Source organism: Oncorhynchus nerka, linkage group LG15 (assembly GCF_034236695.1).
Source record: "Oncorhynchus nerka isolate Pitt River linkage group LG15, Oner_Uvic_2.0, whole genome shotgun sequence".
Taxonomy (NCBI): Eukaryota; Metazoa; Chordata; class Actinopteri; order Salmoniformes; family Salmonidae; genus Oncorhynchus; species Oncorhynchus nerka.
Genome location: NC_088410.1, coordinates 62,614,665 through 62,630,038, shown reverse-complemented (window position 1 = coordinate 62,630,038; position 15,374 = coordinate 62,614,665). Strand labels below are relative to the sequence as shown.

Below are 15,374 nucleotides of genomic sequence, written 5' to 3'. Positions count from 1 at the left end.
CACTGCCAGAGCCCTGCAAAATGACCTCCAGCAGGCCACAAATGTGTCTGCTCAAACGGTCAGAAACAGACTCCATGAGGGTGGTAAATGAGGGCCCGACATCCACAGGTAGGGGTTGTGCTTACAGCCCAACACCGTGCAGGACGTTTGGCATTTGCCAAAAAACACCAAGATTGGCAAATTCGCCACTTGCGCCCTGTGCTCTTCACAGATGAAAGCAGGTTCACACTGAGCACGTGACAGACATGACAGAGTCTGGAGACGCCGTGGAGAACGTTCTGCTGCCTGCAACATCCTCCAGCATGACCGGTTTGGCGGTGGGTCCGTCATGGTGTGGGGTGGCATTTCTTTGGGGGGCCGCACAGCCCTCCATGTGCTCGCCAGAGGTAGCCTGACAACCATTAGGTACCGAGATGAGATCCTCAGACCCCTTGTGAGACCATATGCTGGTGCGGTTGGCCCTGGGTTCCTCCTAATGCAAGACAATGCTAGACCTCATGTGGCTGGAGTGTGTCAGCAGTTCCTGCAAGAGGAAGGCATTGATGCTATGGACTGGCCTGCCCGTTCCCCAGACCTGAATCCAATTGAGCACATCTGGGACATCATGTCTCGCTCCATCCACCACAGACTGTCCAGGACTTGGCGGATGCTTTAGTCAGGTCTGGGAGGAGATCCCTCAGGAGACCATCCACCACCTCATCAGGAGCATGCCCAGGCGTTGTAGGGAGGTCATACAGGCACGTGGAGGCCACACACACTACTGAGCCTCATTTTGACTTGTTTTAAGGACATTACATCAAAGTAATGTAACAGCCTGTAGTGTGGTTTTCCACATTAATTTAGAGTGTGACTCCAAATCCAGACCTCCATGGGTTGATACATTTGATTTCCATTGATCATTTTTGTGTGATTTTGTTGTCAGCACATTCAACTACGTAAAGAAAAAAGTATTTAATAAGAATATTTCATTCATTCAGATCTAGGATGTGTTATTTTAGTGTTCCCTTTATTTTTTTGAGCAGTGTATTTTACTGAGTTACAGTTCATGTAAGGAAATCAATCAATTGAAATTAATTAATTCGGTCCTAATCTATCTTTCACATGACTGGGCAGGGGTGCAGCCATGGGTGGGCCTGGAGGGCATAGACCCACCCACTGGGGAGCCAGGCCCAGCCAATCAGAATTATTTATTTTTTTACCCACAAAAGGGCTTTATTAAAGAAAGAAATACTACTCCGTTTCATCAGCTGTCCGAGTGACTGGTCTCAGACAATCCTGCAGGTGTAGAAGCCGGATGTGGAGGTCCTAGGTGGTAACACGTGGTCTGCGGTTGTGATAAGAGAATTATGTTCTCCAGGTACATAACCCAATTCAATTGTAATTACTCAGTCTGCTATATCAGGATTTGTAAGATACTGATAGAAATGAAAACAGACGGAGGCCCAGTCTACCACAGTTAAATGTTTATTCACGGGAACATTCTAAAGTCAAGAATACAAAACAATTCATTTTATACTGACTTCTCACGCCCACACATACACACAAACATATGCACACACAAACATACGCACACACATGTCCTGCTACGCACACACTGTCTGTCTCACTACCCAGCCAACAGAGATAGTGACCTTGTCCTTGAGACGTACTCCCCGTTCTCTATTGTCCTGAGCACAAGGTGCACCTGTGTAATGATGTTGTTTAATCAGCTTCTTGATATGCCACACCTGTCAGGTGGATGGATTATCTTGGCAAAGGAGAAATGTTCACTAACAGGGATGTAAACAAATTTGTGCGCAATGAGAGAAATAAGCTTTTTGTGGGTATGGAAGAATTCGGGGATCTTTTATTTCAGCTCATGAAACATGGGACCAAGACTTTATATGTTGCGTTTATATTTTTGTTCAGAATGTAATTCCTTTTGGAATCCTGCCAGCGTTAGGACATCCGACAGTTGGAATTGTTTAATCACCTGCAATAAATCTAACTGATTGGATTAGTTTAGAAAAATAGGTTATTTATCTTTGTAGCATAAGATTAATCAATCAATCAATGTGCATTCAAAAACACAAATTTAAGAACAATCCTTAACATTTTCACCTGCAGTAGAGCATGCTGATAATGGTGGATGTGGTTTTGATGGGTACGTTATACTCTCCACAGAGTAAAACGGACACTCTCACACTCAACACTGGTTATTAACACCAACACTGGGGTTATTTTACACCACTGTGTTAATTTCATATTTACAAAGTTGATTTAACTCCGGAGTCAACAATAGAAATGTTATACTGAAAAATAAACACTAAGTAACACTGGACAATATTCTGTTTGGAGGAAAATAATGGTCTTGAACATCTAGGGATATCATTAACATGTTAATGCCTTCCAGTAAACCACCAAATCCCACATGGCAGGCAATCACAGCGCAATCTGATTAACAGTGTAACAGTCTGATTTACTACAGGGATAATAAGGATGGACAGACATTTCATACCCAAAGCATTAACCACCCACGCATAGTGTTGAATGGGGAGGCACCACTAAATGGATGGAATACACACATTGAGTCATAAAAGCTTGCTTGGACAGAGAGTCAAACTGACTCACCATGTCCTTTCCCCAGATACCCCTCCCCTCTCAAGCTTCCTAGAATGATTTCATTGTGTATTTGTGTGTGCATGTAACCAGTGTCCCAGTGCTTCCTTAGCAGATTTGCTTTCTCGACTCAACTTGCCTCTCGACTGGGCTTGAACTAAGGTAATCTGTCTCACAAACACTTTCCATTACATGTACATTGTTTTTGTGTGCTTTGACAGACATCACACAAACGCCTTCATGGTTTTTAGTCCTTCAGTGTAACATCCTTTTAGAGGGGGTATTTCCTTTAACATTCTCCTCAGAACAGCAGGCCTAGGGTCAGAGGTCACAGCTTTTATTGCCCTCACCTTGTATATCATAAATCTGCTGACACGTTTTCCTGTTGCAATAAGGAAGATCAACAAAATAAGTTGGTACGGGGAACAAAGGAAATTGCTGAGTAAACACCGAGAGGTACACAGGGGTTTGAAAAGGTGAGTGAAACAAATACAAGATAAACATCTGTTTGACCTGAGAGAGATAAGGGATGAGAACTAACTTTGTTACTTTCTAACAAGCACTGTTTTAATTTATTCGCACCAAAGAAATCAAGTGAAAGACAAAACCGTACAGATAAACAGGTTAAAATGGTGTGCAGGTGAAGTTGGAAACCCAAAAGGGCTTATATGAAAACCACACCACAAAAAAACAATATACAAATAAAGCTTGTTCAATCAGTTAAACAGAGAATGCCAATTATAAATATACATGATATACTCAGTATACTTAACAAGAAACAAGCACTGGTGTCTATCATTGTGCAAGCTTTATTGTAATGTAAAAAATCAAGTTGCAGCAGAAACTTGTGCTTGAAAGAAAAAGTGTATACTCTTTACGGTTGCTGTCAGTTTAAACTGAAAATAAAATGCTGTTTTGAAACTACAGAATGCACTCTGTAAAACTGACAATTTAATTGTTATAGATGTTTAGGTGGCAACATTATTTCAGGGCTTATAGAAGACAACAATAGAGGGCAGCAGTATTTAAACTGGGTATGGCAGGATCTGAAATAGCCTAACGTAGCTGTGGAATAATAGTAAGATGAGAAGTCTTAGAGAATCTTGTGGTTTGGGGCGAGACATACTGTAGCTACTATGTACTGGGTAAATTGGTTTGTGGATGTAAAACTTCCATAGCACTGTCTTTCCTGATGCAGACACCAGTAATGACTGTAGAATTTCAAGATGCTTCTTCCATTATTTTCTAAAACTCAGTTGCAGTCTTGGTTAGGGTGACAGTCTTTTGAAAATGCTGAGTATCTCCTCAACCCCTGATTCTGCCCACTCAGCACAGTTCTCTTCTGAAAGCACTGTTAAAGGTCATCCGGCTCAAAGGATTGTACTTCTTGGGGCGACAGGGTAGCCTAGTGGTTAGAGCGTTGGACTAGTAACCGAAAGGTTGCAAGTTCAAATCCCCGAGCTGACAAGGTACAAATCTGTCGTTCTGCCCCTGAACAGGCAGTTAACCCACTGTTCCTAGGCCGTCATTGAAAATAAGAATTTGTTCTTAACTGACTTGCCTAGTAAAATAAAGGTACAATTTTTTTTTTTTTTTTTTTAACTCCCCTTAGAACCAACTTCTGATTTTGTGGCATCGATAAGAGTCAGAAACATAAATTCCAGTGTAAGAATTGACTACAAAGTCCGTCTCGTCCAAAGCTGAGCTTTGTGAGTTTGTCATGACTTGCTGAAGGGTTGGGAATGGATTAGGATCATGCCCACTGGCACAGTGCCAACTAACACGAGAGAAGCAGCTGTGCTGATTGTGCTCTATTCAATCATAGCAGTCAGATCCTCCAGACAGTGAGACAGACCTGCCCATTACGCAGTGCCTCAGACTTGGTTACATAAGACTATACGTCGCCTATGTTAAAATAATAATAAAATTATCCCTTTATGGAATGGCCACTTGCTGATGTGTGTGATGGCGTCAATCACTCGAGTCTGCCACTCTTTGGGGCAAAATTTGAATTGTGACGATCAGAGCAACTTGTCCGAATTGAGATATATCCCAAATTGTCAACATTCCAAAACCTATTCATGAGTATCTTGTGTCCCGACCTGTCTTGTAACAATTCCCTATGAAACATAGCCAGACAGATGCACACACTGGTAATAGATAGTGAGAAAAACTCAAACGGCACTGAAGCACACACGCCACCACTCACCAGTGTCTTGATAAGCTGATCGTGACCTGGCTGCTCAATGTCCCTGCCACCTATTACTTGTCATCTTTATTGACAAACACAGTGTAGCAGCAAGCAGGCATGTATTCAGTGATGACAGATGAACAGTACAACTTTGTAGATTGTGATTGACAATCAATCGTAGTAGTTGCATGGATGAGTTTAAGTGTAAATGATTTATGTGACTGAGGACTTATTTAATGACACAATGCTTAAAGGGCCAAATTATTCATGTTTATATATACCGTGAGCTCCTAAAGTATTGGGACAGTGACACATTTTGTTTTGGCTCTGTACTCCAGCACTTTGGATTTGAAATGATACAATGACTACGAGGTTGAAGTGCAGACTGTCAGCTTTAATGAGGGTATTTCCATCCATATCGGGTGAACCGCTTAGAAATTACAGCACTTTTTGTACATAGTCCCTTCATTTTAGTGGACTAAAAGTATCGGGACAAATTCACTTATGTGTATTAAAGTAGTCAGAAGTTTAGTATTTGGTCCCATATTCCTAGCACGCAATGATTATATCAAGCTTGTGATTTTACAAACTTGTTGGATGTTTTGGTTGTGTTTCAGATTATTTTGTGCCCAATAGAAATGAATGGTAAAGTATTGTCATTTTGGAGTCACTTTTATTGTAAATAAGAATATCATGTTTCTAAACACTTCTACATTAATGTGGATGCTACCATGATTACGTATAGTCCTGAATGAATTGTGACTAATGATGACTGAGTTAGATGCACAAACAGTTAGATGCACAAATATCAAACCACCAAGGCATGCTAACCTCTCACCATTACAATAACAGGGGAGGTTAACATTTGGGGCGGGTATGATATTTGTGCATCTTTAACTTTCTCACGTATTATTCAGGATTCATTCAGGACTATCCGTAATCATGTTAGCATCCACATTATTGTGGAGGTGTTTAGAAACATGATATTCTTATTTACAATAAAAATGACACTACATTATTTGCCATTAATTACCCAATACTTTTGGTCCCCTAAAATGGGGGGGAGGGACTGACTATGTACAGAAAGTGCTGTAATTTCTAAATGCTTCACCCCGATATGGATGAACATACCCTCAAATGAAAGCTGACTGTCTGCTGTGTCACTGTCCCAATGCTTTTGGGGCGCACTGTATAATTGTTTTTTATGGATGGTTTATTATGAGTTGACATGATCATTAGAAATGATTCAGGGCTCACTCAATCTCAGATAGGGACTGTTAATCCTGGGGTGAAAAATAAACCTTGGACTCCATATGTTCCATGCCTAATCTTGCAACTGTTGAAAAGTGTGTTGGATCTGTTTTGGTTCCCTGACCTCCCTGATTAAGGTGACATTGACCTTCAGTGACCTCTGACCCTCACCTTTCTATGATAGATTTTGGCTCTTGCTCACAACTCCTGGTAGTCTCAAGTCTTAATAATGATTTCATTTTAGCCCCTTTAGTGACATCATAATAATGAACTCAGGGTGGCTCAGTTATGTGCAATTGTCTGTTTTTCTTCTTTTTGGAGGCTTCTTTAATCTGTCACGTTTTTATCTCCCCCTCTATGTTGGTCTGCTAATCCTTTTGCCAGAATGTCCCCCAAACCCCCTCTAGCGAGGATATCCTGTCCTCCTCTAGCTGGGCGATGTTGAGTCAGGGCTGGGGAGGTGGGTGTGTGGAAGGATTTTAACTGTGAGGCTCATGTCTCTACCAGTACAGTGGTCATTGAGGAACACACATAGCCAGTGCAGCCAGGACTTTGATCTTGCTCAGCTGCAGTGGATCCTACAGGTGCACAGCTCTGCTCTCTCGCTCCTGATCTCGTCCTCTCATCACTGCTCAAGGTAAGCCTCCTGATGTGAAGTCCCCTCTTACTTTCATCTCTCAGGCTGCTTCCTAAAGGGCACCCTATTCCCCGGCGGCAGGGTAGCCTAGTGGTTAGAGCGTTGGACTAGTAACCGAAAGGTTGCAAGATCGAATCCCCTAGCTGACAAGGTAAAAATCTCTTCTGCCCCTGAACAAGGCACTGTTCCTAGGCCATCATTGAAAATAAGAATTTGTTCTTAACTGACTTGCCTATTTAAATAAAGGAAAAATATAAAAGATATTGCATTACTTTTGATTAGAGCCCAGGCTATGGACAAAAGTAGTGAACTATGTAGTGAATAGGGTGCCATTTGGGACTTACTCTTAGCTTTCCTCCTTCATTCAGTAGTAGTAAGAGAGAGCTTTTTATGACTTATTTCTCATATAGGCTCTTTCCATATGGTCTGGTAATTTTCCAGCCATTGTTACTTAGCTGTTAAACTTACGTTTAGATATGATATCCACAGCAACATCTATAGATTAGAAGTACCACAGATTTGCAGCATTGTATCAGTCAAGTCTCTGGTCTGACTTAATCTGGATCTAATGTTCTTCATAGGATTGTTTGATATGTGTAACAGTCAAGACCTCTTGTGATCCTTTAATATTCTTATACACTTCCTCTGATCCTCGCCCTGGGGAACACATGCATTCAGTCCATTCTGTAACTGCCTCCTACCCAAAGTTCCGGGATGAGATATAGGAATGGTACTGAGTCAATGTGCAGGGGTTCGAGGTAGTTGAGGTAATATGTACATGTAGGTAGGGGTAAAAGTGACTAGGTAATCAGGATAGATAATGGGTATTTGGAAGGGAATGTAATTTGGGATGAGTTCCGAGATGCAATCTTACACAAACATCCTTTTGTAATGACGTCCTCAGTGGGGTTTTGAACTTGGCTACAAACACACACAAAAGGTAATGTAGTTGTGGTCACCCCTGATGTTTGTCATAGAAATCCTTATGACACTGTATTTATTTGTTTTTTTCATCTGGATACACTACCGTTGTCCACCTACAGGTCATGGATGAACACCCCAGCTCTGCCTCAAACGACAACAACTACACAGACTCTGCCTGGTTCATCCATGAGTGCCATGTGGACCTGGACAACACCTCGAGGCGCGTGGCGCTCTTCCTGCTCTACCTGCTGTTCTTCATGGCTGGCCTCACGCTCAATGCCCTGGTGGTGTGGGTCAACTGGCACCGGCGCAGCAGCCGCAACGGCGTGCTCTTCTGCATACTCAACGTGGGCGTGTCGGACTTACTGATGACAGTGATGGTGCCCTTCTTTATGCTGGAGGCGATGATGGAGTACGTGTGGGTGTGGGGATACCTTCTGTGCCGCTTCACCAACCTCGTCTATGACATCAACTTCTACAGCAGCTCCTTCTTCCTGGCCTACATGACGGTGGAGCGCTACCTGGCCGTGGTGCGCACCGGGCCCCGACCCTGGGGCCCCAAGCAGGCCAGGCTCAGATGCCTTCTCTGTGGGTTCCTCTGGGTACTGTCCGTGGTTCTGGGCCTGCTGGAGAATGCCCATGTGACACTGCTGGAGTGGGACGAGCCAGGCTGCTACAGCTACCCAGAGCACAACTTTATAGACTGGAACACCGCCCACACCTTCCTCTACCTTATCTTCCAGTTCCTGGGCCCGGCAGCCATCATTGTGACCTTTAACCTGCTGACCCTGCGGGCGGTGCGGGCCAGACCTGAGGGGGCGGTGCGGGGGAAGGAGCTGTGGCTGGTTCATCTGTATTCCCTGGTGTTTGTGCTGTGCTGGCTACCCTTACACATTGTCTTAATGCTGCTGGTAGTGGATGAGCTGAACCCAAGGGTACTGAGTTGCCAGACGGTGGAGAAGATCTACTTCTCCTATTTCGTGGTCAAGGCTCTGTCCCTGTTCCACTGTGTGGCCAACCCCATCCTCTACAACTTCCTCAGCAGAAGTTTCCGCGGAAACCTCATCGCCGACCTGACTCGCCACCTGCCCAGAGACGCTGTCGCCAGGGGAAGGGACGAGAATCATGGCAACCGTGTGGGTAATGGAAGGGCAGCGGCCAATGAGAAGGCAAAGGAGTTGAGTAACGCCAGCACCAGCCAATCGGATGTGGAGTCTTAAAGAGAGGGACCATTGTAGAGGGGGAACAAAAACTCATCAAGCATGGCAAAGGGACATTCTACCGCATGTCACCCGCAATAGTGGATGTTTTATTGTCACATACACCAGATATGTGCAGTAATATATAATAATATTATATGCCATTTAGCAGACACTTTTATTCAGTCATACACGCATACATTTTACATATGGGTGGTCCCAGGAATCGAACCCAATACCCTTGCATTACAAGTGCAATACTCTACCAACAGAGCTACAAAGGACCACAGTGATTTGTGTTGTTTTACAGGGTCAGCCATAGTAGTACGACGCCCCTGGAGCAAATCAGGGTTAAGTTCCTTGCTTATGGGAGTGGTTGAGTGGAGCTGAAGGATGGGACTGCAAAACAAACTAAATATAACTATTGTAGAATGTATATAGTACAGTATGTATAAGCTGGATGTAGAAGTCTAAATGTTGTTTTCCATTAGTTTATTCCAATTAGGGGAGGTAGGGGAAAATAAAGGAATATATATATTTGTTTAAATGCATCTATTTTATGTATTTCAAAAAAATGATGGAGTATTGGAAATGCAGACAATTACATTGATGGAAGCCACAATCTATCTGCAATACTAAAGCTGACCTACCCCCTTAAAAAAGGAACAAATGGTGCCTTGCTCAAGGGCACATTGGCTCTGGTATTTAAACAAGCAACCTTTGTTACTGTCCCAACGCTCTAACCGCTAGGCTACCTTCCACCCTCGCTGGCGGTTGCGTCCTTTTCCTCTGCCACACACACTTCCTGTTTCTCGTTTCCTTAATGAAGGGCCCCCCAGTGGCATGCCATTTCCAGGAAGGGAATATCTTCCATGTTCTATGTCCATAAACACTGATTGAAATGATTTTTTTTACCTTTATTTAACCAGGCAAGTCAGTTAAGAACACATTCTTATTTTCAATGACGGCCTGGGAACAGTGGGTTAACTGCCTGTTCAGGGGCAGGATGAACAGGCAGTACCTTGTCAGCTCAGGGGTTTGAACTCGCAACCTTCCGGTTACTAGTCCAACGCTCTAACCACTAGGCTACCCTGCCGCCCCCATGCAGAGATGGTTTTAAGCACAGATCAAGAAAGTGGTAACTAATTCAAAATGTGTCAAATTTGGTTAGATTAATAATACTTGACAGCTTATTTTGACAGTCTCACTCAATGCTTTTTTGATAGATCACTTTTTTCCTTTACATGTTTGGTTGTAATATCTTATCCTACTGCCAATCTGTTCAAAAACACTGTGTTGAACAAGCTACTGAACATATGTGATAAACCAGCTTCAGGATGTGGATATAGAAAATACCAATTGTCTTCTTTTCTGTGAAATTGTTGGTTTTCAATCCCAGTCTTCTTGTTTTCACATATGAACAAACAAGTTATTAACCTCAAAATGAATGTCATGCACATTCTTCTCACAACCATGAGAAAATAAAGATGACAAATAAGGGATGTGTTTTGTGTAGGCTTACCTTGGCGTGACTTTTTGATAATCTTGTAAATCTTTCCAGGACAAGGTGCCTTGTCGTTTTGGTACAGGTCAGGTTTAGCATCAAAATAGACATTATACAAGACTACAAATTCCTACAAGCCATCTCTGACACCTTTGCTAACAGGTATTGTGTCAATTTAAAGAAATGTAACCAATATGTCATTACATTTAATTTACAGATTTTTAATCCAGAGATTCTTACCTTTGGGTGGGGGCAAAAATACAGTTGATTATATTGACAAGGCACCTTGTCCTGGAAAGATTTACACGGTTATCAAAACGTCACGCCAAGGTAAGCCTACACAAAACACATCCCTTATTTTAAGTGTTTCTAAAATCTCCTACGGGAAAAATGAATGGTGGAAAATCAATTGGAACCATTTCCTTGTTTGACCGGTAAGTTTTATGGGTATTATGACAAACACCGTGATACTCTATAGGCCCCGTCAAAAGTAGTGCAGTACATTGGGAAAGGGGTCATTTGGGACGCAAACCAGGATTAATTAGAAGGTTTCTGTGGCTTGGCCTGAGCCGACACAGAACTCTTGAATGATCTCTACAATATACATATCTGCCTCCCCATGGCCGACACTGGAAATGAGTGTTTCAGGTTCACTTGTTGATTTACCCCCCCTCACCCCCTCCACCACACACACACACACACACACACACACCTTGCATAGGAAAAAAACTATAGATGTAGAGAGACCGATCCATTCCTCAGCTTTATATATCCCTTCATGTCAATTCATTCAAATGACAAAATACCCAGAATACAACATTTTTATTGTTGCTTTGTTGTATACTGTTTTTCCTTTCCTTATTTGTTTTAAGCAGATAAAAGTTGCACATTAAAATATGAAACACTCCCAAATATATAAATAAAACCACAGGTTTGACAGTAATTGTATTGACAGCTAACTTGAATGAGCCATGAATCATATACAGGAGTAGAAAAACACTGCAAAACAAAAGCATACACAATTTACAGACAAATGTTCATTTTCAGTAATTTAAAAAAAGAGGTATGATCATACTGCAGTAGATTGATAAGTCCCAATAGAAAAGCAACATGGTCCTTGTGGTGTTATGATAATGGTCTCTATTGTGGCCACTAGCAAACTTTTCATTCTCAATACAAGGCAATTAATTTCCCTTACTAATAATCATTTTGTACAGTTGGAATAATAATCGAGAATGACGTCTTGAGTTTTGGTTTTGAACCCCTTTTCCTTTTGTGGGTGTGGCAGTGCACACAAAACATTCCCAATATTTGCAATACATTCAATCAAACTGGAAGGCATTTAATTTGTTTCACAATACAATGGTGTCTGGCAGTAACACTGTTCAGCTAAAATAGGACATATAGAAACTGCCCTAGTGGGTGTGTGAGTCTCTCTCATTTCCAAAACACACATTATTCACACACATTACAAGTCTCCATCTTGGATCTCAAAGTGACGTCAGGGAGCTAGATAGCGGACTGCCAAATAAAATAATCACCAAATCTGTCACAGTTTTGTATCTCTGAACAGCTAAGAGTAACCCCTGTGTGTATTAAACAATAACCTACCATACAAACTTCAGAACCCACATTAACATTCTTGTCCATGAAGTACTTCTCAATATTGATAACTATGACAAGTATAGTAATGATGTCAATTTCATATGTCTTTCTATACAATTATTATTTTGACCTTAAATTCTTAAAATACAAATCATATATCTGTTGGACAGTATTTCTTTTGAATTTGATCTCAGCTGAGCATTGTTCAGTAACTGACCGTTTTGTCTGACCGTGGTACAGTGATACTTTAACAGTGGTCATTATAGTTCCAGCACTGGCCATTGCTGTTAGTCTTGACTCCACTGTTAAGTTTCTGTATAAGTACAATGTCATCCAGAGGATTCAATGAGCCCCATCATACTCCTTTTATCATCATATTGAAGCATCTTTATAGATGTAGCTGCATTTTAACTTAAGCTGCTCCACGTCAACCATAACCATCAAAGCACAGGAGAAATGTTCATAATGAATTTTTAAACTGACATTCTCCGCTGTTGAGAGCGGAAACCATCTTCCCGGCTTCATACTATAGTCTTATCATGGTACTTCAAGCATCCAGAGGTACAGAAGGGCAAGAAGGACACATCCATTCTCTCACTGGTATTTCAATTATTGCAGTTCTGTACCTCTGGTTTGTTTTCTTCTCCCAACCCTGTGGTCTGAGAGATGTGATTGGGCATGAACCCAAGTCAGTATACAGGACAGGCCATCAATTTGGCCCCAGAGCTTGACATTACATTATCCCCGTCTGTCAGTCAGTATGTGTTAGTGAGGCTCAGGGTACGGGGTACTGGTGAAGCAGTAGCACACCTTTTGGCAGGTAAAAAGGTCCAACAGAGCAGAGCAGTGATGAGGTGAGCTTGGAAGAGTATATATTATCAGCGCCATAGTGGGGACAAGGTACCCCACTGACCAGACCAGTCCCTCTCGTTCAAACATGCATGCACAGAGCCAAGTTAGAGGGAGTTCTGCCTCCTGGCTTTACTGTGGTTAGTGATGTGTGGGTTGACTCATAACCTGCAGTCCCTGCAGTTTAGGGCAATTAAATAGTGTGTGGCTGAATGGCGGGCAGGCGGGTTGAATAAACTATGCATTAAAAAAAATCCATAAATGTATAATTCTTGTGCAATTCATATCATATTCATATATAGGCTACATTTATTTTTATTATGTTTTATCTGGTGCTAGAGTGTAGTCTAAGCCTAAACTTTAGGGCCTAACTGTACACTCTCTGAATACACAGCAATCGTCAATTTCTTTTACGAACTTAAGCAGAAAAAGTTCACGTCGATCCACTGAGGAAAAAGGACAATGTTGGAGTTTAATTAAATAAGAGACGAGCTGCAAAATGGAGAGTTGAAAATAAATAGAAGCGCCAGAACAGTAGCCTGATGTTTGGGAAAGATTTGGTGAAGTGGTAAAAGAGGATGATAGCAGTGCCAACTATTGTGTGTGATTGTGAGGCGCTATACAAATTTGACAGTCACAAGAGGAGGACTTCAAAATGGTACATCAAGGGAACTATAGGCTACTGTTCAGATGGGTTAAAGGCCCAGTACATTCAAAAAACATGATTTGTTATATATATATATTTCCACACTGAGTTTGGAATAATACTGTACAATTTAGAAAATTATGATACTGCCCTTTTAGTGTAAGCTCTGTTTGAAAAGACAGCCTGACTTGGTGGGAGGGAGTTTTGGCCTTCCATGGTGACATCATCATGTGGTAAATTAGTTAATAGACAAGAGAGTTCCAAACCTCTCTGCCAATAAGAGCACATTTTCTGTTTTCACCTCCCCATTCAAACCACTCCCAGACAGTCTTAGCTAAATTCTTATTGAAAAATTGCTCTTTGCTAAGAAGCCAATTTAGTTTATTTTTGACCATTTTAATTGAAAACATTCACACTAAAGTACTTAATTGTTATCCATAAATTATTTGAAATACAGATACAAATGCTGCACTGGACCTTTAAATGAAATAGTATACTGAAATATGCACACTGAATATAGGTCTATTACCGCCTAATATAATATTAACTTGTGAAATTATACACCAAATGTACATTTTGACTGGAATGGAGAAATATTATTTATTTCAGCATCTTGAGAGAATGAATGTGTGGTTAGGGACCGTCTGTAAAGTTCCTATCTTTATCAGCATCAGAAAAGCTGATAGTAGCCTATTTCAGTCACATAAAATATGCATCCAAGCCAAACTGAAATGTTGCCAGAAACATGTTGGGTAGTTTTTACAGCTTTTAACATTTTATATATTTGCGGGTTAGGGTCAGGCCTCAGATTTTCACTTTATCACATATAGTCGGGCAGTTGCGGATGGGTTATTTAGCAATTGTGGGCTGGTGTAGGTGAATAAACAGCTGACCCGTGCACCACTAAGGGTGGTGATGGTGTTGGCTGCTTGTTCATTCAGTCCTTCTGGTCTGGGACTACGTCCTGGTGTGACTTTATAGGTTTCTTTTAGAGGACACTGATGACACAGCCTCCCCCTTCAACTAGAGCTACCCTGGCATGCATATGGTCACAAACACACATGCACCACCCACACAACCTCTGTCTCTCACACACACACACATATTGCATGTACTCACACTTTTACACGTACATCCACACTTACACTTTCACACAGTGTGCTCTAACCCCTGTCACATTAAGACACTGCTCTTCTGGAGCTGCTGCTGCGGCTCAGGCTGGTGGCGCTGCTCTTGCGCGAAAGGCTGGGTGTCGTGGCGACTGAGAGGCTGGGCGTTGTGGCAACCGAGGGGGGCGGCTCATTGGGGCAGCCGTACTGCAGGAGGATGTCGGCACACTCCTGACTTCCTGCGTAACGCGCCAACGTGAGGGCCGTCTGCCCCTGGGCGTCCCGACACCTCACATCACTGCCATACTGCAACCAGGGAGAGAGAGGGGGGAGGAGGGAGAATGAGAGCGGGCAATAAGATTCAGCTGAAATTTGTAGTGGATAAAAAAGACATGTACAGTGCATTCGGAAAGTATTTAGACCCCTTGACTTTTTCCACATTTTGTTACATTACAGCCTTGTTCTAAAATGGATGACAATGACAAAGCAAAAACAGGTTTTTAGAAATGTTTGAAAATATTTCTAAATATTTGGTATGACGCTACAAGCTAGGCACATTGTATTTTGGGAGTTTCTCCCATTCTTCTCTGCAGATCCTCTCAAACTGTCAGGTTGGATGGGAAGCGTCGCTGCACAGCTATTTTCCGGTCTCTCGAGATGTTCGATCAGGTTCAAATCTGGGCTCTAGCTAAGGGCACTCGAGGACCCTTCTCCCCCGATTGCTCAGTTTGGCCAGGCGGCCAGCTCTAGGAAGAGTCTTGGCGGTTCTAAACTTTTTCCATTTAAGAATGATGGAGGCCACTGTGTTCTTAGGGACCTTCAATGCTGCAGACATCTTTTAGTACCCTTCCCAAGATCTGT

The 15,374-nt window shown here is 42.2% G+C and overlaps 2 protein-coding genes across 4 annotated transcripts in view; one reads left to right on the top strand and one right to left on the bottom strand.

Moving 5' to 3' along the window:
• The first annotated feature begins 6,275 nt into the window (after nucleotides 1-6,275).
• Nucleotides 6,276-10,155, top strand: LOC115143689 (G-protein coupled receptor 182-like). The gene is made up of 2 exons (XM_029684162.2): nucleotides 6,276-6,677; nucleotides 7,721-10,155. The coding sequence occupies exon 2, from the start codon at nucleotides 7,724-7,726 to the stop codon at nucleotides 8,819-8,821; it is 1,098 nt and encodes a 365-aa protein (XP_029540022.1). The 5' UTR covers nucleotides 6,276-6,677; nucleotides 7,721-7,723; the 3' UTR covers nucleotides 8,822-10,155.
• A 954-nt stretch (nucleotides 10,156-11,109) lies between these two features.
• LOC115143086 (arf-GAP with GTPase, ANK repeat and PH domain-containing protein 2-like) overlaps nucleotides 11,110-15,374 on the bottom strand; it is a 46,763-nt gene continuing 42,498 nt past the window's right edge. For all 3 annotated transcript variants that reach the window (XM_029683111.2, XM_065001780.1, XM_065001781.1), the window contains one exon: nucleotides 11,110-14,819. In XM_029683111.2, the coding sequence (XP_029538971.1) occupies nucleotides 14,583-14,819 (237 nt within the window). In that variant the 3' untranslated portion in view covers nucleotides 11,110-14,582. The remainder of the gene's footprint in view (nucleotides 14,820-15,374) is intronic.